The 25,597-nt window shown below is 46.0% G+C and overlaps 1 protein-coding gene across 7 annotated transcripts in view; it reads left to right on the top strand.

Moving 5' to 3' along the window:
- Window positions 1–25,597, top strand: part of ME3 (malic enzyme 3) — a 200,809-nt gene that overhangs the window by 123,135 nt on the left and 52,077 nt on the right. For 6 of the 7 annotated variants that reach the window (XR_011233692.1, XR_011233693.1, XM_069470955.1 and 3 more), the window contains exons 5-7: window positions 6,928–7,003; window positions 16,698–16,859; window positions 23,792–23,895. Coding sequence is in view for 5 of the 7 variants with exons in the window: in XM_069470955.1 (XP_069327056.1) it covers window positions 6,928–7,003; window positions 16,698–16,859; window positions 23,792–23,895 (342 nt within the window). In the remaining 2 variants the exon portion in view is untranslated. The remainder of the gene's footprint in view (window positions 1–6,927; window positions 7,004–16,697; window positions 16,860–23,791; window positions 23,896–25,597) is intronic. The other variant, XM_069470958.1, reaches the window with a different exon arrangement.

The following is a 25,597-nucleotide window of genomic DNA, read 5'->3' on the forward strand; positions in this document are numbered from 1 at the left end:
TCCAATCTCAGGGACTCCTGAGGGTCTGAGGTCTCAGGATGAAACTAAGCAGGTCTAGATAGGAGCTCTCCCAAGGCACCTAAATATTCTTCCTGAAGCCACTAAGAAGGAATGCAGAGAGGTGACTGTCTGCATTCCTCAGTTAATCAGAACCTCATGGAAACATAAGAACCAATCCCACCACCAGTTACTTCTGGAGAAAATAGTGTCCCCTGAGTGAAAAGTTGCTTAACCTGAAAAATAAATTGTTGAAGTCATTGAAGAAGAGGTTTGCATCCCTGGGAGTATTGTATCTGCTTTCTGAGCTTGTCTAGATGCAGTTCTGCCAGGAAATGGGCAGATGAGCAAGAGACCTCGCCCCTAGGATTCTGCCGGGACATGCAATCCATTTGTTTATCATCATAATTTCTCACTCTGCACATTTTGCTTCCTCAACATACATCGAAGAAAAATCTTTCATTAGTGCCCCCAATGTGCATTTCTGTTTGGTTAACTTCACTCCACACCTCTAGCTGTTTGTCAGGAACTAGATCCCTGACAGAACAGGCAGCCTGAGTTAGCAAAAAGAGCACCAGGATCCTGGTTCGAGTAGGTCTGGTTGCTTAGGAGCTGTGTGAATTTGGACAAGTCACTTCACCTCTCTGGACTTCAATGTCCTCATTTATAAAATGAGGTCTTTGGACTCGACATCTCAAAATCTCTATCCATGGCAATGCTTTTGAGATCATTCATGACTAAAATTTAGGTATTAGATGGAAAGCACTTTGAGAAGTGCTTAAAAGCTCTTAATGCATTTCAAAAGGTGTTATTTTTGCAGTGTGATCTCTGCAGAGTAGGAAATTATACATGTAAAAAAAAAGAGGAAAGGGATCCTTTGAAATTATAGGACCTCAAGTTTGAATGTAAAAGTGTTGATTTTAAGTGTTTCTCTTTCCTCTCTTTATCTTCAACAAAGAGGGCCTGTTTTAATGTACGAGATAATTTCAGTAATCACACTTTTCCTGCGTTTAATTAACCACATCAGAGCTTTGCTAAGGTCTAAAATAGTACATGGATTTTACCCCTTTGTTTGCCTTCTCCATTGATAAGAGTTAAGAATCCTCCTCTTCTTGGTAAGGGAGAAGGAGACATCGCAACAAATGAAAATTTCCTTTAAAAATGTAAATTTCCTTTACAAAAGGAAAAGTTGTTCTCTGTTTTAGAGCTTTTCCTGCAGCTGCCGATTCTCAATATAGTCCGTAGGCCAAAGAGACATATTTTGGAGCACCATATTCTGGTACCCTTCACCTGAAACTTGCTCTCAAACTCTATGAGTAAGTTAATTCCAATGCCTACCCTACCCTCCTTCAATGAGATGAATAAAGCCCTGCAATGCCCAAGTCTTAAGCTCTGGTGTTTTCTTCTGCCCTGGCCCGTCCACCTTCTTCCATGTGCTCATTTTCCCACCCTGAGCCGCAGGGCACAGCACAGCCCACATGATCCCCTTGAACCTGATACAATATAGCACACACAGAAGTCCCCTTTGCTCCAACTCTCATTCAGCTTTAGTCAACACTTTTCATCCTCATCCCTCATTATCATCATTCATTTATTCATTTTCCATTTATTCAAAAATTATATATTAAGCATCTATTATGGACTAAGTCTGGGAGATACAATGTTGAACAGCAACAATAAAAGTAGATGCAGACCTTGCCCTCATGAAGCTTACAGTCTAATGAGCAGGTGGATATTGACCCAATAGCCACATAAATAACTGTGCTATTTGTGTACACAGGCATGGGCTACTTTGAGAGCATATAACAGGGCGCCTCTACCTTAACTTGAAAGTGGTACTGACCAGGTTTGTTCTGCCTGCGCACAGTAAGGCAATCACTGTGACAGTGGCTTTTGCAAAAAAGAAAGGATTTATTCATGAGGCAGCCAAGCGAGGAGGCAGGAGAACAGATCTCAAATCCACCTGCCTGAAAATAGGGCTTGGGAGTACTTATGGGAGAGGAAGCAAGGTGGTCTAAAACGTAGGGAAAGGTGATTGGCGGGTAGGAAAGGTGAGGTAATTGGGGTTCTGTGCAAGCATAATCTACTCGAGCTATCTGGCTCTTGATAGGACACGTGTTCAGAAAATGGTGCCATTACAATGATCTGAGGGTGGAGTTTTTGGCTCTCTGACGTCAAAAGGTCGCTCTTCAGGCACCTATGCATGCCCAGTTGGAGGGTGGGTGGTCTTAACCAGATTGAACTGGATATGAGCTGTCCCCAAGTTCCTGAAAAACAACTTTAAGCAATGTTACTATGGTGACCCACAGTCAGAGATGTTATCTGTAAGGAAGCCAGTGGGAGTTTAGTTATGTATGGTTTGGCTATGTGAATTTTAGCTATGTGGGTTTTAAGGTCAACTAGAAGTAAGCAATTAGAAGCAAGCAAAGCAGGTTAAATGTGGTGGGCTTGATCAGGCTAGCTCTTGGTTTCAAAATTATCAAAGAATGAGTAGAATTAACTAACTAAAGAGTGAGGAGGAGGAGGAGGTGCATCAGGCAGAAGGAACAGCTTGTGCCCTGGGGTAGGAAAAACATGAGGAAGAGCGTGGCACATGGAGGAGTGGAAAGGGGCCTGTGCGGCCGAGACTGGACAGTGGGAGGAGAGGAGCACACGGTAAAGTAAAGAAATCGACAAGGGCCGGACTGCACGGCGCCCTGTAGGCCATGTTAACAACTTCAGTCTTTTTTTTTTTCTTGTTATGGGGGATACAGAATTGCAGGTTACATATGTTGCTCCTGTACCGCCTTTCCCCCCAAATCAGAGCTCCAGGCGTGTCTGTTCCCCAGGTCATGTGCATTGCACCCATCATGAGGTATATATCCCTCCCCTCCCCACCCCCCTTCCCGAGTCAGCACCTTCAAGTGTTACCACTCCCCAAACAGTGCGCAATGCACTCATTGTGTAGGCATACCCCCATCCCCTCCCCCGCCCCCCTCCTCAGTCTGATATCCAATTGGTGTCGTTCCCAGATGTGTATTTAGGTGATGATCAGGGAAACCAATTTTCTGGTGAGTACATGTGATGCTTGTTTTTCCATTCTTGGGATACTTCACTTAATATAATGGGTTCCAACTCTCTCCAGGAGAACCATAGAGATGTCGTATCTTCATCATTCCTTATAGCTGAGTAATATTCCATGGTATACATATACCACAGTTTACTAATCCAATCATGTATTGATGGGCATTTGGGTTGTTTCCACATCTTTGCTATTGTGAATTGTGCTGCTATAAACATTCGGGTACATGTGTCTTTGTTACAGAATGACCTTTTTTCCTTTGGGTATATGCCCAGTAATGGGATTGCTGGGTCAAATGGCAGGTCTACTTGAATCTGTTTAAGATACCTCCATAATGCTTTCCACAGGGGTTGCACTAGTTTGCAGTCCCACCAGCAGTGTATTAGTGTTCCTGTCTCTCCACACCCACGCCAACATGTGTTGTTTTGGGTTTTGTTGATAAAGGCCATTCTCATTGGAGTTAAGTGATATCTCATTGTGGTTTTGATTTGCATTTCTCTGATGATTAGGGATGTTGAGCATTTTTTCATATGTTTGTTAGCCATTCTTATATCTTCTTTCGAGAAGTTTCTATTCATGTCATTTGCCCACTTTTTGATAGGGTTGCTTGATTTTTTCTTGCTGATTTTCCTGAGTTCTAAATAGATTCTTGTTATCAGTCCTTTATCTGATGTGTAGTATGCAAAAATTTTTTCCCATTCTGTAGGTGGTCTGTTTATTCTCTGGACTGTTTCTTTGGCTGTGCAGAAGCTTTTTAATTTAATCATGTCCCATTCATTTATTTTTGTTGCTGCTGTGATTGCCTTGGGGGTCTTCTTCATAAATTCTTTGCCTAGGCCAATGTCTGTAAGAGTCTTTCCTACATTTTCTTCTAGAATTCTGATTGTATCACGCCTAAGGTTTAAGTCTGTTATCCACCGTGATTTGATTTTTGTGAGAGGTGAAAGCTGTGGGTCCTGTTTCAGTCTTCTACAAGTGGCTAACCAATTCTCCCAGCACCATTTATTGAATAGGGATTCTTGTCCCCAGAGTATATTCTTTCCCGCTTTGTCAAAAATTAGGTGACTATATGAGGATGGTTCTATATTTGGATTTTCTGTTGTGTTCCACTGGTCTGTGTCCCTGCACTTGTGCCAGTACCAGGCTGTTTTAAGAACCACGGCCTTGTAGTATTGTTTGAGGTCTGGCAAATTAATACCTCCCATTTTGTTTTTGTTGCTTAAAATTGCTTTTGCTATACGGGGTCTTCTTTGATTCCATACAAAGTGTATAATTATTTTCTCTATGTCTATAAAGAATGATGTTGGTAATTTAATAGGGATTACATTGAATCTGTAGATCACTTTGGGTAGTATAGACATTTTAACAATGTTGATTCTTCCGATCCACGAGCATGGTATATTTTTCCATCTATTTGCAACAACTTCAGTCTTTATTCTAAGAGCCATGGGAAGACACTGAAGGGTTTTTAGCACAAGGGGTAAAACAGTAAGACTCTGATTTCAAGAGCATCACTCTTGCTACTATATAGAAAATAGATTGGGGATTGGACAAGCAGGGATGTTACAAAGTTATTGTGGCACTTTAGGCAATAGATATTGGAAGCCTGGACCAATAGTGTAGTGCTATTGATGAAAGAAGTGTATGAATCAGAAGCTGTTTAGAAAGTAGAATTGAAGGACTTGGCAATGGGTTGTATAAAAGGAGACAGAAAAGTGTCAAGGATGATTTCAGGGGGTTGGGATTGTTAAAGTGGATATGTGGGGGTAATCCTCTCTGGGAAAGAGAGCAGGAAAAAGAAGCAATTTTGTCTTGAGTCTTTGTTTTGTCTTGTCTTTGAGTCATAATGGTGGAAGGTTAGATCATAACTTTGTTTTGGGACATGTTAAGTTTGAAGTGCCTTTGAAACATGCAAAGGGAGATGTCAGGTAGGCAGTTACATAGAAAGGTCTAGAGCAATGGCTCTAAAGTCATGGGTGATTTCGTTCCCCCAGGGGACATTTGCCAATTTCTGGAGATATTTTTGGTTGTCACAATGAGGTGTGGGGTGCTAGTGGCACCTAGTGGGATGCTGCCAAACACCCTACAATGCACAAGACAACCCCACCCCTCACAGCAAAGAATTACCCAACCCAAAATGTCAACAGGTCAGAAACTCTGGTTTACAGGTATTTGGGAGTCATTGGCCAAAGTCCTTGGAAATTGATGAGATCACATAGAAAAAGAATAATAAGAAGAAGAAAAGTGGGATAGTACAAATTTTTGAGGCGCTTTAATGCATAATGGTTAGTTACCCAGCAGAAAAAACTGAGAAGCAACAGCTAGAGACATAGGAGGAAAACTCAAAGAAAGTGGAGTCTCAGAAGATAAAGGTTGGGGTCGGGGAATTAAAAGTACCAGATGCTACTGAGAAGCCAAAGGAAATGGGGGCTGATAAGTAAGTGGCCATTGCATTTAGGGATGTGAAGGTCATTGGTAGCCTTAGCAAGAACAGTTTTGGTAGTATGTTATTGAGAAAAGACATATTGCAGTGGGTTGAAGAATGAGAAGGAGATGAAAAAATGGAGGCAGCTAGTATAGGTAGTGCTTTTAAGAAGCTTGACAATGGAAAGAAGGAGAAAGAAGGCACAGCCCTGGCAAACAATGTGGGGGTCAAGAACAATTTGGAGTTCAGTGGTATTTTTATTATTGTTTTAATTTTTTATTATGGAAAATTTCTAACATATATAAAGGAGGAAGAATATTATAATGGACTTCTACGTACTCTGGATTCTATGGACTCTGGATTCTGTTTTATTTCTCAGATGAGTAATATTTTTCCTAGGAGAGAGTTAATTTTGCTGGACTCAGATTCCAAACTCTGTGTCTCCTAATCATCAGCAACTGAAATCTGAGCTTCCAGCTGTAGGGTATTTTTGCCAGTCCCCCATGTGTTCTTAGTTTAATGTTCACCCAATGATTTGGGCAGATTTCATACACAGATTTGGGAGTTCAATCCGTCTGCGGCTCCTTCCCTTCTAGAATTTCCACACACACACACACACACACACACACACACACACACCTCTCTACTTCCTGGCTCTTCCAACCCCAATTCTATTCTCTGTTACTTCAAGCTAGTAAGATTTTGGCTTTCTGCTGCCCTAAGTTGCTTGCAGATTAGACTACTATCAGGCAAAAAGGTGCTGCAAACTTGCAAATCTCAAAAGATTTAATTTCTGCTTTCAAAGGTAGATTCCCTCCAGTTTCTGCCAGCTTTGGGCCAACCTCCATTGCCTTAAAAACATAGACAGACAACACACATATACATACATATATGTGCATATACGTATGTGTGTATATATGTATTTAAGGGGTTTCTCATGATTGGCACTCACCCCTCTTTCCATCCCCCTTCCACCCACTACTGTAAGGACCTCATGGACATGTATCTGGACATCCCAACCCACATGTCCAAGTTCCAGTCACAGCCCCAGGCTTAAATGTCCAGCCACTGCAGTGTGGTCTGTGCTTGGGAAGAGGGACCTGGAGAAGAGTCCCACACAGTCCCTGGAAGCAGCTTTGGGGCCAGTCAGAGAATTGTGGGATCCTGGGGACCTGGTCTAGAGAAAGGAAGGAAGGCAAACTCTGACGAGCACAGGCTCCAGGGGGCACACCCCTCGGCCCCATGGACTCTTTGTTCTGTGGAGAGGAACAATTGGAGAAGGCCAGAGCAGGACCCTCTAAACTCGTAGGGCTCTGGACAGGGATCTCTCTTGCCTAGGTCTATGGGCAAAATAAGTGATGCAGTACATAGTACTTGTGGTCTTTGCTCTGTTCCTAGTCTGACTGCCTGGTTTCTCTGTGTGTACGTGTTTTCTTTCTCCTAGGGGGCTCTTCATCACCATCCATGACAAGGGCCACTTAGCAACAATGCTGAATTCTTGGCCAGAAGACAACATTAAGGTATGATCCTATTCTCATTGCTGTTGCTCCATTGTCGGGTGAATCCTTTCAGCCTGCATGAGTCATTTCCTACTACAAAATGAGCCATTATGACACTGAAGGCAACATACTGTCCCTGACCCCGTTTCCAGCCCCAAGCCATAGACCTATTGTAACCAAGTACAAATGCACCCCAGAGCAGAGGGTTGCATCAACCAGTGAAATTGTCCTGTATTACTGTCATTATATGAAGATGTATGAAGATACATTCAGCCTGTACCAAGTACCTCCTAAATAAACAGTGCTAGTTTCCATGGTAGATACAGGGAGAAATCCGGCATAGATTCTCTTCTTAAGGAGCTGACATGTCATGAGGAAAATAAGACAGAGACACAAAAGACTAACAAGGTGGAAATTAATGAGAGAAAGAGCTGAGAGTGTTCGGAGAGGCAGAGATGACTTCTAGGCCGAGGGGAATCTGGGATGACCTCATGGGAAAAGCGACACTGGAGCTGGGCCTTGAACCGAGCGGTAGAGTTTGGGCAGTTAGGCATCGGAGAGACTAGGCTGCAGGAGGAGGACACTCTGCACCAGGAGAAAAGGCTTATGGTGAATAACATCTTCCCACCTGGGCATGTGTACCCCGAGTGTACACAGCAGTGGGGGAGTAGGGAGTAGATGCAGAGTGACAGAATAAACCTAGCACTTCTGCCTGGAGTATCAATTTCATGCAAAAAATTTAGGGAGAAAACATTTTTGTGTCATAGGATATAATATGGAATGCAATAGTTGTGTTAACTTTTAAATATATTAATTATTATAATATAATTAATATATAATATAATAATTAAATGTATTAATTATTTTTTAAAATATATTAATAAAGCATGCAACTTGGAAGAAATTTATTAGCCTCTGGCCGCCAAATGCCCAGATCTCCCCCTGCTATAGGGGCTTCTGTGGAAGAGTTGGAGAGGCCCTGGCATCTAAGAGCATTGTCACTTCTGGAAACAAAATGAGTGAAGCAAAAATGCAAAACATCTCTGGCTACTTGGTGAAGGCATTTTTTGGCCCATGAGCTGGGCCAGGACTGGAGCTGACCAAGCACAGTACAAGAAACTCTTAAGGCCAGTGCTTACAGGGCCCTGTCTCAGTGGGAGGCTGTGGCACTCCACCACTGTTTTCTCTCCAGGGCCTCCCTCCCTCCTTCCCTGAGTTCCCCCAGCCTTCTCCACCAGGCACCAAATACAGCTTCATCCTACTTCCCTTCCTTTGTGTACCACCCACTTCTGGCCCTCTTCAGGGAATGTTAGTATTTAGAACCAGCAGTGCAGGGCGGCCGGGGGTGGGGAGGACCTTGGCTCTGAGGATCCAGGCCTGAGCCACAGCCAAGGCCCTTGGACTTCGGTGCTGGCTCATTTCATACACTGCTGTCTGGGTGTCATTTTGCTGTGTGCTTCTCCTTCCTGCTTATCTGCTTAGACTCCAGCTATGTGTAGGCCTTGACCCTGCAGGTTTTGGCCCCAGTCCCAGAGAAGCAAGTTTCCAGGGTACATCTAGGATGAACCTATAACAAAATCTCAAGGACATGAAGGAAACCAGCTGACTCGATAGGGCGTTAACTATAGGCTAGCCTGAGTGGACATGCTGCTGATGTCCTGCAAACTAATCTTTTCCACATTCCTGGACATTTCAACCATGGAAAAACCTTGCACATAGTAGGCACTCAACGGATGTTTGCTGAGTCCAATGAACTCAGGCAACTGACACACTGAGCCTCTTCCATGTTCTGACACTGTGCCAGGAGCAGAGAGATGGGGTCTCCACTAATACATACGGTGCCTTTGTGCAAATGACAAGGAATTAGAAAGAATATTGAAAAGGTATCCCCTGTAATCAGTGCAAAAAAGGAACCTAGCTGGCACAGGAGCTTGGGGAGGGGCTCATGGGCTGGATTTCGGGTTTCAATTGCTTCTCTTGCCAGGGCACAACTTAATACAACATCCCTGCTGTGAGGAATGCAAAAGGAGAAAAACGGGGACCCTGCCCCCAAATTGCTTCGTATCATGATGGGGCAACGAAGATATGAATTCAAAATAGAACTTTAGGAGCTAAATATCCATTGACTTGGATAAATATATTTTGAGAACCTTCTAAGTACTGAGTTCTAATTACCAGAGTGATGGAGACAGCAACTGTTGTGGTTTTAGAGGAAGGGAACAGGGGTTTGGGGTCACCAGGAAGAGGTGGAACTCAAGCAGGCCTCAAATAAACAGAGACATCCAAAGCGTCTAAGGAGAGGGTAAGTTACATGAGCAGATGTGGGCCAGTGGCATCTAATTCTGTTGCATTCAACCACCATTTAGTAATCATCTACTCTGTAACAGTTCCCTGGGGGTTCAGGGATAAAGAAGGTATATGGGCCCAAGCTCAAGTTTACACTCTAGTTAGAGAAACCGACCCAGAAAAAAAATGGCAGTACACTGGGTCTGTGCTGCCAAAGAGAGGAGCCCAGGGGACGAGGAGCAGACAGGTGACTGGCTGCCCATCTGCCCTGTGGCATCCAAGAGTGAACAGGCGAATGCCTGGGGCCACCTCCACCCTTTATTTCTGTCTCACTTTGGAGAAACCTGGAGGTCAGTCCCAGTGACTATGTAGAGGAATCAGCCCCAACTTTGCAATCAGCCAGACCAAGGTTCTGGTCTTGAATTCCACTTACCTGCTGTGTGTGCAGATAACCTCTCTGAGCTTTGCTTTCTTATTGTGAGATATAAACTGTGATAAAGTCTGTACAATGGAATGGATATTGTCGTCATGGAGATAGAGGAGACGGCTATAGCACACACGGTGGTCCAGGGCCTAAGGGCAGCCATGGAGGGGGCTCCCCTACCTGGGAATCACAGGCCACAAATGGGTAGTCAGATGCTTTGGCCCCTAGAAATAATTGATTTGGCCCTTGATGATTTTTGAAAATTTTGAGTTTGGAGGAAACATTTTAAAATCAGAAAACTTCATTAAAAATATATATCCATGTCTAAACATTTGTATTTCTGGCTTCTCTGGAAAACCCAGGAGCTCTGAACGTTGGCAGGGGAGCAAGTCCATAGGGCTGACTGGACTGCCCCGGCTTATCCAGCCCCTACCTGCCACACTCACTGGCCTTTTTCTGGAAGTTCTCCTCCTCCCACCCACAGGGTGCCTTTTCAAAGGTTCAGAATGTTCCAAGCCCCAGTCTTTCTTGTTTCCTAATGTGTTTTCTCCAGTTGCCCTAAAAAGAAAGGAGGAAAATCTCCCTACCTAGGTGGAGAATCTCTGCTCATCACCCCCACCCTGGCACTTTGGAGCTGACTCTGGACTTTACCTTCACTGTTTCATTTGATTCTCACAGTCACTGTGCTCAGAGTAGAGCAAGGACCTTCTAAGACACCCATGAGTTGGGTCTTGAAGAATGGATAGGAGCATCTTTTCTCAGATGAGCAAGTTGAGGTTAAGTGCCTTGCCTGGGGTTACCTACAAATAAGAGTTGGTGCCCAACCCAGAGCCCTGCTGCTGGGTCGCCTCTCCCCAGCTGCAGAGTAGGGAGGCAGAGTTTTTCAAGGCACAGGTGTCTTGGGCCCCTGATGTTTCAGGCTGCTTGGCTGGAGAGGAGGGGTGGTTCAGCTCCTGCATCAGCTCAGAAGGTAAAAAATGACTTTCTATGGTTCCCGGTTCCCAAGCCAGAAAGAGCTATAAACTGAGATGTCAGAACAGTTGGCTTGAGAGGGAAATGGGGCCAAAGCCCAAGGGTAGGGAGGCCACGAAGTTTTGTGGGCCCTTCTCGAGCAGGAAGGCGGGGGCGGGGCGGTTAGGTCAGGCTGCCCTGAGCTGTCCAGCGTAAATCACAAAGAGGAGTGAGAACTGCCTTTCTGACTCTTTCCCACAGTGGCCATTGACTGGAGCTGAGAGGAAGGCTCAGCTGAGAATAGCCCTCCTCCCCAACGGTTTTCCCAAGGTCCTAAATCTCTCCCTCACCCCAGTCCCAACAGCTTCAGGGGAGGGGGTGCTGAGAGGTGGCTGGGTGGTGGGGCCAAGGGATCATCCTCTGCCCCTGGGCACCAGCCACTTAGGTGTTGAAACTTGGAGCAGATTGCCAGTGCCAGGTGCCTACCTATCATGCACAGGCCCACCTGGTGTCAGACCCAGGTTAGACTCTGTGCTCACTGTTACAGGCTAGATTTCCCAGGAAACAGTCTCTGGGAAGGAAATTAGCATATTAGGGAGTGCTCTTGGGTTAACACCCGTGGGAGCAAAGGGAGCAGATGGAGGCAGAGGGAGAGGCTAGGCTGCAGTGGGGTCTCGAGGAAGACTTGGCTGAGCCCGTGAGCAGGCCCTGGAGCTGGCACAGACCTTCAGACTCATCCCAACGCGGGGCAAGGGAGCAGGCCTTAGACCCCTACACTGATGGGTCAGTGATTGCGGGCTGCCCCTAGAAGGGGGCGTGGCTTTGACCAAAGCGGCTCTCTTCAGTCATGGAAATTCCCCAAGTGGGCTGGTAGCTGAGGGTATGGCTGGGGAAATACCTCTTTCCTTCCTGAAGGAGGATCTGGGCAGCGCATTGCTGTATCCACCTCACACAGTTTTATGCCAAGTGCTTTACGTAGATTAACTCATCAAATTCCCCTGACAACCCTGTAAGAGGTGAGGATTATTATTATCCCCATTTTATGGACAAGGAAGCAGAGAGGTTAGGTTCTTCGCAAGTGAGGAGTGGAACCAAGGTTTGAAACTAAGGAGTGTGCATTATTTATGTTATGGAGAGAGAGAAAAGAGGAGAAGGAGGAGGATAAAAGGAAAGATGAGAAGAAGGGATGAAACAAAAGGAAGAGGAAGGAGAGGGTTGTACACACAATGCTGTGGGCAGCCCATGACCACAGCTACAAGTCCATAGAAGCCCCAGAGCAAGCAAGGAATCATGATCTTCAAATCAGTCTCGGGTCAGTCCCAGTGGGTCCAGCTAAGATAAGGGGTGTGGGCAATCATTCAGAAGGGGCCTTAGGGTGTCAAGGTTAGAATGTGGTCCAAGGTAGGCAGGCAAGGGGAGAATGTGGCACATTATCCCTCAAATATCCCCCTAGACAAGGAAGTTGTGAGTTATAAAATTCTTCCAAACAAAGAAAATGTGATCTTATCATTGCAGAAAATCATGCTGGGCTTTCAAACCCAAAGGTGCTCACGTTTGCCCTCTATCTACTGAACTAGTGACTCCCAGCATGAGCACCATTGATGTCATGAAAAATAGGGTGCAGCATCTTCTCTCTGAACTTGTTAATCTATACCAGGTCTGACACTTTGTGCTCTCTGTTGGATCTATCACATTGCCCAACATTTGTGAGTATCACATTGCAGTCTCCAAGCTAAGTGAGGAGGCATCAAAGATGACGTGACCCATTACTTGCCTCAAAGAGCTTAGAGCTACTATGAAAGACAAGGAAATGTATATAACTATAATTCAAGGAAGGTGTGATAGGTGCTGTAGGAGAGGGAAATGCTGTGGGAATTCAGAGAAGGGAGAGATAGCTTAGAAGGGAAGCTTCATAGAGGGAAGTTGTCTTTTGAACTGTTCTTTGAAACTTGCAAGGATAAAAGCAATTTAAGGAGCAAAATGGCATGTATTCACGAAAGTACACACCTTGTACAAAATTGGAAATATTTTAGTTTGGTTGGAGCATGGAGAGGATGAAGGGTAAGTTCAAAGGGCAGATTGGGCCCAGTCCACAGAAGGCCATAAATGCTAAAGATGTTTGAGCTTTATTTTATAGGCATCAGGAGCCACTGGAGATTTGGGGGCAAGAAAGTGATCATCTGGACATACTTTGGAAAAATGAAATAGAATGGGGAAAATCCATGAGTAGAGGACCAGTCAGGACACCACTGTAGTGGCTCAAGTGGGAGGTGGATGGGCAGACCCAAGGAAGTAGCAATCGTGGAAGAAATGTCAAAAATAGGGAGCAGGTAAAATCAGCAGAACTTGGTGACCAGTTGTCTGTGGTTGACCAAAGACAAGAAAAGTCAAAGCAGATTGGAGAGTATTGAATTTGAGAGATACAGGGTAACAGGCGGTGGGGGGGAGGACAGCAGAGTGAAAAGGCTCAAAAGGCGTAGGACGGACTTGTGGAAGTTGAGAGAACTACTGGACACCCAGGAGGGAATATCCAGAAGACAGTTAGCTACAAGTGTCATGTGCTTAGAGACGACAGTAGGAGCCATTAGGATGGATGAGGATGTTAAGGTTAGAATGTGGTTAAGCTTTGCATGGCCAAACTTTCTTAAAAATTGCATTTGCCAAGGTCTCCTCAGTCTCTCTTTCATTCATTCATTTGACAGATAATTATTGCATGGTCTTTCTGTGTTAATGCTGAACTAGAGAGGTAGGAAATAATTAAAAACTCTAATATAAAGTGTTTGCCCTAAATAATAATCATTGTTACAATCATAAGAGCAGTGACCACTTACTTGTCACCCTCACTTTATACAAAGCATCAGGTTAAAACGAGACACGTATTATTCATTTCATTTTTATAACAACATGATGAGCTGGGTGTTATTATTATACCCATTTTGTGGAAAATTGAAGTTCAGAAAAGTTATCTATTGTCCAAGATCACACATGGCACGTTATAAAAGAGCCTAGATTCAGATACTGGTTGTCGGACTCCAGAGCCTCTGCCATTAACTGCTAGGCTGTTTGGTGACATAAAATGTGCATTTTAAAAAATGTTAAATAACCACTCAAATGCTTTCACCATCAAATGTTTAAGTAGCACCTTGCATGGGTCTTGGCACACAGTAGGTACTTAATAAATGTTTCTGCAAGGTAGGCAGGCAGACAGGAAGGGGAAGGTGTGTGGTGGATATAACAAGTGCTAGCAGTTCAGGGGAAAGAGAAATCTCAGTAGATTGGAGTGGGCAGGATTTGCACTGCTGGAGAATGGGGAGAAGGACCTTCCAGAAGAGAGGTATATGGTGGCTGAGAGAGAGAGAGGGTAGGTGAATCCAGAGTATGTCTGGGAGGAATGAGGAGGCCAGTTTGACCAGAGAAGACAATTGTGTACAGACAGATATATAGCAGGAGATAAGTTTAAGAAAGTCTGCAGGGTTCAGATCGTTAAAGAGCTAAGCATTTTGGACTCTATTCTATGGATAATTTTAAGTCGTTAAAGGTCTTTGAGCCTGGGAATGGCATAATGAAAGTGGGCTTTGACACAATGAATCTGACATTGGCTGGCAGGAGAGATTGGAAGGAACAAAGATGAGAGGCGAGCAGTCTGGTTGTGAAACATGCAACGACCCAGCCACAAGCAGGGTAGGACTGAGAATGGACGCTGGATGGAGGTGGGTGAGACGTTCTCCTAGAGGAGTCGGGCAGGCAGTAGAGTGCCTGTGGACACTGGAAGAGTGGCACTGCAGAGCCCCTGTCACCGTCCTGGGACTATAGAAATAACACCGGAAGTAGCTGATTTTCTGCGTTTAACTGCATGTCACTCACTGCCCCCTCAGTAGAGAGAAGGATTCTGAGAATGGAAACCAGAATAAGGAAGCTTTCATTAGGAGAGATGCTAGAGAAATGCCCAGAGTTTGGGCACCCGGGGGCAGTAGCAGGCAGTCTCCAATGGGACAGCTACCAAGAGGAGGTCAGATGCAGGCTGCAGAGAGAGTGGTGCCAAAGCAGGCCAGGACTTTGCCAAGGGCATGGGTGCTTTAGCCCAGCCAGTTGGGGTAGTAGAAGGAGCCCTGAACTAGGAACCCAAAGCCTGACTGGAACCCTGCTCTGCCACCTACACAAGCAAGGTGACCTTGGTAAGTCATCTAATCTTTCTAAGATAACTAATATGGAAACATCCTGCCCAGTGCCTGGCATGTGGCTGATACTTAACAGATATGTGGAGAACATGAAGGTCTTGAGCTTCAGTTTGCTCACCTGTAAAACAAGGGTAGCAATCTCTGACCCGTCTGCCCGCCCGGGCCACAAGGAGGACCAGTTGAGGTGCAGGCTGTGAGCACTCTCCACAGAGGCAGTAGACCAATCTACAGGGGAATGTCATGACTTTCATGGGTCAGTTGCACTCCCCAGAGACCCCTTACCGGAAGCAGAGGAGTGTTTTTAAGAATCTCTATACCTATGTACACCAAAAGACAGCACCAGCCCATGTGTGCTCTCACTCCTGAAGAGAATAGAGTAGAAATGAGAAGACACCATTGGCCCTTTGGGTACTGGATCTTAAACTCTTCCAGGTCAAGAACGATCTTCTTCTCTTCATCTCTTTATCCCCAGTGCCCAGCATTGCACCTGCATAGATTAAACTAAACCTTATGGTGCCCATGGACAGCATGCTTGGGGCCATCAGAACATTCATAGCTCAGAGCTGATCCAAAGCCAGGTTGCAGTGAAGGGATGGGTGGCCTATAAATTCAACTCTTGTAGAGATGAAGGGAGCCAGTGATGGTGAGCAGGTGGGGGTGACCTATAAACAACTTCTTTGTTACCCTGACAGTGTCTCCTTGGCCTGACATTCAAGGCCTTTCCCAGTCTGACTCCTGCCTGACTTTCCATTCTTTTCTTTCCTGCAACCTGTACCTCCTTGTTCCCCACGCACACCTTATATCCCCCCAACAGATTTTAACTTCCTTTTGCATCAGACGCCTTTCTCCCACCCACACCCACAGTCTCCCTTGTCCAAGGTGTGGGGGGTGTGTCCCTTTATCCATGAAGGGTTACCCTGCAGGGGGTAGCTCTCCCCTTTCCTAGTCTGTGCCGCCCTTTGTGCCGTCCTGCTGCACGCAAGCTTCCCTCCCAAGTCGTAATTATTAATATACACATTCCTTCTCTCTTTTGGCTCATTAGTTCTTTAAGGGCTGGGTCTATACTTGTTTTTATAGATGAGCAAATTGAAGCTTCTTCCCCCAAGATCTGCCACAGTATCTTATGCAAAGTAAATGCTTCATAAATATGTGTTAAATAAATGAATAAATGAGTATCCATTGCAATCATATAATAATTCCTGTCAGCACCATCAGCCTCATCAGCATCTATTCATTCACAGCAGGTAAGCCTTGAACTAGCACTGTATCTGGTATGTAGTGGGCCCTCAGTGATTTTTTAACAAATGCAAAAGGTAATCCCAATACAGCTTGAGAATCTTCCCTATTTTACGTGTAACAGGGATCCTAGGAGACATCACAAGGAGCTCTGTTCTTCGCAAATTGGATTTATCATAACCCAGGAGCAAGCCAGAGAGCATTTGCATTGCTCTCTAAACCCCAGAGCTGGAGCAGCAGCACGAACACTTGTTTTCCATTTTCTTCTTTGATTATGTCCTTTTCTCCTCTTCCCCCCTCCCCAAGTCTCAGACTGAGAATCTCTGTTTAGTTTCTTTGAGGGAACGTGACTAGTTGTGGTTTCCCTCCAACTGTTTCTGCAGTCCCCAGCTGAACCTCAGAATGCAGGGCAGGTGTCTTTCTGTCATGTCCCCTCAGCGGGGTTCCTCCCAGCCTGCCAGAACAAACCAGCCACCTGCAGGTGAATGAGTGCTTTGGCCCTATCCCAGACAAGCTGTTTCATCCCATCTAAGTCAGTGGGCATCCAGTTGTCAAGCCTGATGTGGTAGGGCTGCTAATATGAGCGCTTTGTCACAGGAGGCACTGTCCCTGATTGATGGCGCCCTGCTGTGTTTTCCAGGCCGTGGTGGTGACTGACGGGGAGCGCATACTGGGCTTGGGCGACCTGGGCTGCTACGGCATGGGCATCCCGGTGGGCAAGCTGGCCCTGTACACAGCGTGCGGCGGGGTGAACCCGCAGCAGTGCCTCCCCGTCCTGCTGGACGTCGGCACCAACAACGAGGTAATACGCTGCCCAGGCCAGGAGCTCTGAGGCCTGGAGGTGGCAGCTGGGGTGGGGTGGGGAGCTTGTGTGGGGGGTGTTTATGTCTACACAGCAATGGGCATTTCTTTCCTGGCGTCCCCTTGACCAGGGCACACCCCCTACACAGGGTGAAGTGGAGGACCTTCCTCCTTCCTGATTGCCCATGCCCGCAACCCCATTCTCTTCTCCCCCACCTTCTGGGCCCAGTGCTCCTCTGCCTCCATGAGCCCTCTGTGCCCACATGACCCCAGCTGGGGCTCCCTTGCTCCCTAACCTCCATGACCCCGCACAGTTTCCATTCCCCTTGAGGACACTCTCTGACCCACTGGTGAAGGGGCAGCCTATTGAGGTGGGAGTGACCACCGGGCCGTATTTTTAGCATTTTCAAGGCAAGCTGCCTCAGTGGAAGGATTAAAATTCAGAGCACCAGCACCAGGGTGGAAATGTCTGAATCAGGCACATGAGTATCCTGCAAACCCAGGGAGAGAAACTGCACCAAGCTGTGGGTGAGACCCACAGCAGGATTCCAAGTGGCTTGGGATTTAAGGTGCTCAAGCCTCAGCCAAGAGTTCATCTGCTCTGGGCACCACCATGGGGCACAGTGTTTGTGCCTATCTGTGCTTCTAAGCTCTGTGTCTCTGTGTCAGAAAACATGAAAAAATACCCAAGAATTCCTTCTTAATGACACTTAACTTTGAGTTGAAGATCAATGCGTGTTCATCTTTTAAAAACTGAGAAAATCCAGGGAAGTGTTAAGAATAAAATAAAATATCAGTCACACAACCAGTGCTAATCATTGTTTGCATATTGGCATATGCCATTTTCCCCAAAGCACTTGTAAAACCAAAGTTGGGTTCATATTGCATACACAGTTTTTTATCCTGCTTTTTAAAAATTTAATATCTGTCATGAGTTTTCTCCCAGTGCATAATCATTCTTCGTCTACAATGTCATTTTAATAGCTGCCTCGTGTATCATAATTTACCTAAGAAACCGCTCACAGTTGGATGCTTAGTTTCTAGTCTTTTTGCAAATAAAATTGTGTCAGATACCCATTTTTTGTAGAATCAGTCTTTTCCCCCATCTCTGGGTTTTTTCTTAGGATAAATTCCTAGAAATTGAAGTATTGAGGCAAAAGGAATGGTCATTTTTTTAGATTCTTTGTGTTGTCCAAAAGGTTATACTTATTTGCATTCTGCAGTGATCTCTCCCAAGAAAATTTGCCAAGACTCTTTGCATGGCCTTCCTCTTCCCTAGACACCATACGTCTTCATTTCAAAACAGGAATGAGCACTGTAGCTCCTAGTAAGGATTGATGGCTTATCCACTCTTCACCCGCAGATATGATCTAATGAGGGAACACTGGGCAGATCTTGCTTAAAAGCCAGGAAATTCTGGGGGTGGGGGTAAGATGAGGGAGGGCAAGGGAAGTGGGAGAAATTCTGTATTGAGAAGCAGGGGCCCTGGTTCTGCGACCACTAACAAGCCAGGTGAGTCACTGCACAGCTTTAGACTTGATCTCCTTTCAGTATGATGAGGAACTGAACCAGAAGGTTACCTCGTGTCCTTCAACCTCTAAAAGTGCTTTCTCTCCATATGCCTCCTCACCAGCCCAGGAGACCAGAGGCTGGATGGGGGTACAAGCCTTGCAACTGCTCATCAGGACCAGACTGCAGCTTTCATTCAGCACAGTGGTCTCCTTTCTCCAGCCAGATGTCTGGGGTTTATTAAATTGTCCTTCAGCCTCAAAAAATGCATTGTTGCAGGCGTGGATGAGCGTAGCAAACTTTGTTTTAGTTATTCTTCCCATCCAGCATCTCCTGCTGTGTTCCAGCTGGACTCCCTCTCCTAAAACGTGGCCCTAGGCAAGAACTGAAATAGCTTGAGATTGAGTCTGAGGCCATCGTATCCCCTAAAGGGTGTTGGCTGCCTAGCAGGTGCATTAACATCCTTTGTCCTTGAAGGTCCTGCTCCCACCAATGATTTGCTGAAGTTTAGGGCTGGCCCCAGCTTGTAACAAACCCACCAGAAAAGATGGCTGGAAACTAGCAGTGACCATGGGCCAGCCTCTTTTCACGGACCACCTGGTTTAAGCCTTACAGTAACCCTGTGAGTGAAGCATCTGTTATTACCTCCCTTTTTCACAGTTTAGCAAACTGAGACCCAGAGAGTTTAATTTGCCCAAGAAGATCTACTAGACGTGGCAGGGCTGGAATCCTAATCCAAATCTGTGCTGCTCTCCCTACACTACACCCCTACCTGGGATTCTGTTGTTTTATAAGTAAAGATCATTTCTTCATTTTTAGAATTTTTATTACTAAAATAAATTTAGAACATTATTTAAAATTTTACAAGGAAAAGGAAATGACATTTCTCCCACAGTGCTACATTTATGTTCCCTTCCAATATTTATCTATGCATATACATATAGTTATTACCTTATAATCATAGTACAATTTTGTTCTAATTTTTTCAATTAAAATTATTTTGTGAATACTTTCTCTTTACTTATTTAGTGGTTTTGAGTGTTTAGTAGGTGCCAGGCACTCTGCTAAGCATAAGGGAGACAAATGAGAGCCAGGAATGGTAGAATATTCTATTAATAGTTGTCAGTGATCCAACACTGTTACCTAATTGATCATCTTAATGGGTCATGTGTCTACTCTAAGTTTCTGCTTCTCCTCCTGGGGCTTTCGGCCTCTGGAATCACTTCTCCCTTCTGGGTGTGGAAGGGAGAGAATTTCCCCTGGGCCCGCTCCCTCTTGTCAGGGAGGGACCAGAGCATTCCCCAGCTGAGAGGAGGCAATGAGCCCTGACCTGCCCTCCCCACACCATAAGGGTGAGAGGAAGCAGTTCTCACCCAGTCCAGTAAGAACAACACCAGCTGCCATTTATCGAGCACCTGTAATGTGCCAGGCATAGTTCTAGCCCTTCGTGTATTTTCTCTCTTTTTCTTCTGAAAACAGCTGCATGAGATATTGTTCTCCCCATTTTACAGATGAAGAAACTGAGACTGAAACATGTCAGCTACTTACTTCAGGTCCCACAGCTCTAGGTGTCAGAGCTGCCTTACTCGTGGTGGCACACTGCTCCAAGGGGTCAGGTGTATGCATTATAGACTGAGAAATGAGGACTAAGAAAGCAGTTGTTTCAGGCAGGTGAAATCCAGCGGACAGTCAAGATTGAGTTAGAGCATAATGATGTCCTCCCCTCCAGGGAAAGGTGAGCCCCCTCCAAACCCACTTCAAGAAACTCAGGACACAAAAATTCAAAGTTATAAAGTGTCCAACATTAGGAAGACATTGATTTATTTCTTTGCAAATGGATTTACTATGTGATCTCTTGCACTGCAGTTCTTTTTTGAAAATGAATCAGTGTGCAAGATTTTCTCCCCAGAATTCTTGGGCACATCTCTTGCTCAGAGCAAGCCAGAGCTATAGCAGAGGGAAACTCAGCCTTGCAACTTTTATCTCACGTGTCAGTGCAGGGAGGATGCTGTTGTGAGGGTTTTTAGTGTGAATAACTAGACCATCTGTGTGTCTGTCTCTGTGAAAACTCCTGAGGCAACAGGAGCTTAATCACAGTCAGAGAAAACACCCCTCCAGATTTCCTGTTGAAGGAAAACATCTGCTGTCTATAGGCCTGAAACTCTGAGTCACTCTTACCTGCCAATACCAAGGAGATTTGGAAAAATAAATATGTGGGGTGGTGAACCCATGAAGAAGGGCCATCCCATGATTAAGTTCCAAGGGGGCAGAGGAAGGGAGCCTCTTCCCGTCATGCAGAGCGCCTGCTCAGCCTTCCATCACGGCTGCGTGTGAACTGCTTTGTGTACTTTGTTTCATCCACATGCAGCCAGACTATACAAGTGAGAAGGGGCCTCAACCTCCTCTCGCTCAACCCCTTGTCTTACATGGGAAGAAAGGCCCATAGCAGAAATGGCTTCCCCAAGGCTTGACTCCAAGCCCAGTGCTCTCCGCACTCTATGCCAAGGTCCTGTGGGCACCTGGGGGGCTTAGCTTTCAAATGGCCCTCCTGAGCCTTGGAGGTTTTCTCCTGGCAGAGAAGTCTTGAGCCTGTACAAACTCACCTGACAATGAGATGCTGTGTGAGCTGCTGGCACTGACTCATGGGCAGAGGAAGGGGAGGCATGTCTGCTTGGGAGACAAACTTGGGAGCAGATGGTCAGTGAGCCTGGTAAACGTTGCCTCGGGGGTATTACTGGGTTGCTGAGGGGGCATAGGGTCAGCCACTGGGCTGGGTGTTGCAGGGTTTCTTCTACCTTGCTTGAGTATTGCACTATGACTAAGAAATATTCAGCATTCACCATGTGGTGCCATTAGAGCACTCGCACTCTATACACATGTGATCTCTGAGGATGCCCTCCCTAGGATCCTTGTACCCTGCGCCTGGGCTTAGCAGATCTTCCCAAGGAATAAGTGGTAGGCAGGGCTGCCACCCTGAGGGGGAAGGGTGCTGTGCCCACAGCGTGAACCCAATCCCATGACCTCCCAGACCCCCAGATGCTCTGAGTTGACATTAGCATGCCTATTGCTACACAAGATAAATATTTTTTTGACTAGGCTGTTTAACTGTCTTCCGGCTTAAATCCAGTGCTCACTAATGGGGCCAGTGAGGGGGAGGAAACCATTTTGTTTTCCATGACATTCTGTCTCCAAGAAAACCTTAGGAAGGCAGAGTTGGGCAAACAGCCATAGAGAGCACATTCAGCCCTCTAACTCCGCGGCAGAGAAGAGAAAGTTCTGGTTCACCCACTTTGGACAAAGGCCTTCACCTAAAATTATAGTCATTGACTTATTTCATTCCAAAGGGAAATTAGTAGCTAAATAACAGAAGGGAAAGATCTAGTCATTCTATTAACATTTAGGTGCCAGGCACCCTAGTGGGCAGCAGGGCCTGGAAGTGAATAAGCCTGGTCTCCACCGAGGAAGCGCACTGGTCTAGAAACCATAGTGTTTGCTCCGTTGCTCACACCAGTGTGGCTTGTGATCTTGGGCAGCTCATTTATCCTTTCCAAGCCTCAAAAACTCATTTGTAGGAGGCCGAACCAAGCGATTTCTAAGACGTTCTTAGTTCTTAATTTGGAATTTCCTTAGCCCAGTCCCAAGACTCAGGCAATTCTTATCAGTGAAGACCTTTTAAGGGCTTACCGTGTGCCCTGACTATACTAACCTCTGTGGAAAAACACATGAATATCTTAGAAGCACATGTCCTCAAAGAGCTCGTGTTGTGTGCTAGAGACCATTATTATCCCTATTTAACAGAGAAGAGAGCTGAAAGAAGTTACATGCATTGCCCAGAGTCACAGAGCTAGTTAAATGACATAGCCTGAATGCAAACCCAGGTCCCTCTGATTCCAGAGCCTGGAGCCCCATTGGGCCACACGGAGGATACTCAGGGGCAGCCTCCTGACCACAGCCACCAGGCCCAGCAGCATCCTTTCCTCTACAACACATTGCCTCCCAACTTTGAGATCCCTTCTGCCTTTATTGATAGGGATACCAGATTTAGCAAATAAAAATATAGGACACTAGTCTATATTTTTTGTTATATAAATATAGTTTATATTTATTGCTTGAATTTCAGATAAATAAACTTTTCAGCATAAGTACATTCCATGCAATACTTGGGTCACAATTACACTAAAAAAGTTTTACAAAGTATTGCCTATCTGAAATTTAAATTTCATTGGGTGTCCTGTATTTTATCTGGCAATGCTAGATACTGAAAACTTCCGCTCTAAACACGTGTGAAGAAGTCAGGATAGAGGAGGGCTGCAAGGAAGGGCTCCAGGACAGTGAATATGCTCCCACCTTGTTGGCAGGCATTCTTGTATCCGAATCAGATGGTGAGACACAGGGCAGAATGTGGGCTTCTTGTTCCATGCCGTGCCAAGGCAGCCGTGAGAGCTCCACCCACTGCTGTCTCAGAGAAGCCATTTTCACTCCTCCCAAAGAAGATCAGGCTGCCTGGACACAGCTTTCCCCCGATCCCATTCTAGCTTTCCCTGCTCCCTAGCATGGCCTGCAAGACGAGAGCCTGTACCTGCCCAGCCACTGGTGACCTCTTCCAGAGGACCAGGCAAAGGGCGAGGAGCTGCCCCTGGCTCCCTAGTGCCCACAAGTGACAGGACGTCCCTGTCAAGTGACAGGACAAAGAGGGTGCTGTCATGAGATCCAGTCAAAGCAAGGCTCAATCTCAGCTTTGCCATTTTCTGGCTCTGTGAGCTTGAGCAGTTTATTTAAACCTTTGAACTTCAACTTCTGTAAAACAGAGATGAGAATAGTCAGACTATTAGAAGGATCAAATGAGTGAATTACTTGAAAGCTCTACACAAACATAAGAAGCAAGTTTTTAATGTCATCTTCATATGGAAAGTTTTTTCTACTTTTTTGTGGGTAGTTTTAAAGTACCTGAGGCATAGAACATTTTATTATAAAAGTAAAATATAAAGACCTTTAAAAGTTTTTGTTGTTTGTTTGTTTTTTATTTTTGAGACAGAGTCTCACTCTGTTGCCCGGGCTAGAGTGCCATGGCATCAGCCTAGCTCACAGCAACCTCAAACTCCTGGGCTCAAGCGATCCTCCTGTCTCAGCCTCCTGAGTAGCTGGGACTACAGGCATGCACCACCATGCCCGGCTAATTTTTTTTCTATATATTTTTAGTTGTCCAGCTAATTTCTTTCTATTTTTAATAGTCATGGGGTCTCGCTTTTGCTCAGGCTGGTCTCGAATTCCTGAGTTCAAGCAATCCTCCCACCTTGGCCTCCCAGAGTGCTAGGATTACAGGCATTGGCCACTGCACCTGGCCTTGAACCTAGACACCTGTTGAAAAAAAACAATGGAGGAACTCTGGGAGCAGGCTGAGTAAATGGGTACTGTCTGTTCCAGGAGCTGCTCAGGGACCCTCTGTACATCGGCCTGAAACACCAGCGTGTGCGCGGGAAGGAGTACGATGACTTGCTGGACGAGTTCATGCAGGCTGTGACAGACAAGTAAGTGGGCCGGTGAGGCCCTTTTGAAAGAGGACTCTTAAGAGATACCATGACTGAAGTCAACACTGGTTTCAGGAGATACACAAACAAGGGGCAGTAGATGAGGGCTGGAGACCAAATGGGCTCATTCTCTGGGAGAATCTTTGGGAGTGAAGAGGGGAGGGAAGGAGAGAGGGCTGATGGCTGAAGCCTCTGTGATCTGGAGGTAGTTAGGTATCTCTTGTCTCAGGAGGACAACCCCCTTGGCCTGAGCTGTTTAGGGTTCTTAGCAGTTCTTAGCATAAGTAGGGGTGTTGCAAATGGTGGAAGAAAGATGTGTACCTTTCTGACCAAATGACTTTGGAAGGCAGCTTGCCACATTTGCCATCATTTTCCACCTTGAATGTGGATGATGAAGTGTTAATGAACTACTGTGGCAGACTACATGGGCTCTGGGCCTGCAAGATTTATGAGGCACCATCTCTTCACGGGGGTACACAACATCAGCAGCTTCTGCCCTCCTCGCTGGTCCCAACTGTCTGCCCTTGTGGCCACCCCCTCACCCTGCAGTGGCTGGCATGCTAGTAACAGCCCCCACCCACCCAGTTTAGTCTGAGAGGCAAGCTGGTCAAGCCAGAGTGTCAGCAACTCAATGGGCCACTGGAGACAAAGTAGGTTCCCTTCTCACTTTGAAACCTCTAGCCTTTTTTATTTTTTTTCATAGGAGACATGGTCTCATTCCAGCACACCCAGGCTGGAGTGCAGTTGTGTGATCATAGTTCACTGCAGCCTCAAACTCCTGAGCTCAAGCTATCTATCTTCCCGCCTCAGCTTCCTGAGTTGCTGGTGCCAGCCACTGTGCCCAGCCCAGCCTTTCTTGCTGGCCCAAGAGTGTGCAGGTTTGGCAGAGCTGGCCTGCCCATCCTTGGCAAAGTTCTCCCTTGCCTGAGCTCAGACACTTGAACCAGAGTAGCAAGCTAGAGAGAGAGCTGCTCTGGCCTCTGCAGCCCACAAAGTCATATTTGGGTGGGCTTTAGAAGAGGACAAACTGTATCTGACCTTTGACCCCTCTACTTTCCAGGTGTGTGACCTTGGGCAGGTTACTGAACCCTTCTGAGTCTCCTTATCTGGTTTCCTTTTCTGGAGATAGGAGTGTTGTACTGTTGTTGTGTTTCGTTTTGTTTTTTAAGATGAAAGAAAAATAATATTGTGGTTATATGGGATGGGAATGATCCTGGAAAAGACAGGAAATTAATGATGGAATGTGGGATGGGGGCAAAAGTTCTTGAGTAAGCAAGGGGGTTACACCTGGAGAGCATTGTCTCAGGAGCTCAGAAACTCACCCACTGGGAGGAGGGAAGGCAGAGCACTGGGCACAGATTGGGCAGGTGGGTGGCAGTGGAGGGATTGTGCAGGGTCCCACTTGCTGGAAGACAAGATCATCAGTGGCAAGTGAGGATGGGGAAGGTTTAAGAATGGAGGAGGGCTGGGGGCAGTGGCCCAGGAGTTTGAGTCTAGCCTGGGCAACATAGCGAGAGGGAGACCTCGTCTCTAAAAAAAGCAAAGAATGGAGGTGGTGTGACCTAGTTATCTAGGAGAATGTAGGAAAATGGGGGAAAGTCCAGACCAGGGAACTACAATCTGATCAATGGGCAGCTCTCTGAGTCTCCTTGAGGTTACTGGTCATGAATTTAACTTAGGCCAGTTAAGCTGTTTCTTGTTT

This window comes from Eulemur rufifrons, chromosome 6, assembly GCF_041146395.1.
Source record: "Eulemur rufifrons isolate Redbay chromosome 6, OSU_ERuf_1, whole genome shotgun sequence".
Taxonomy (NCBI): domain Eukaryota; kingdom Metazoa; phylum Chordata; class Mammalia; order Primates; family Lemuridae; genus Eulemur; species Eulemur rufifrons.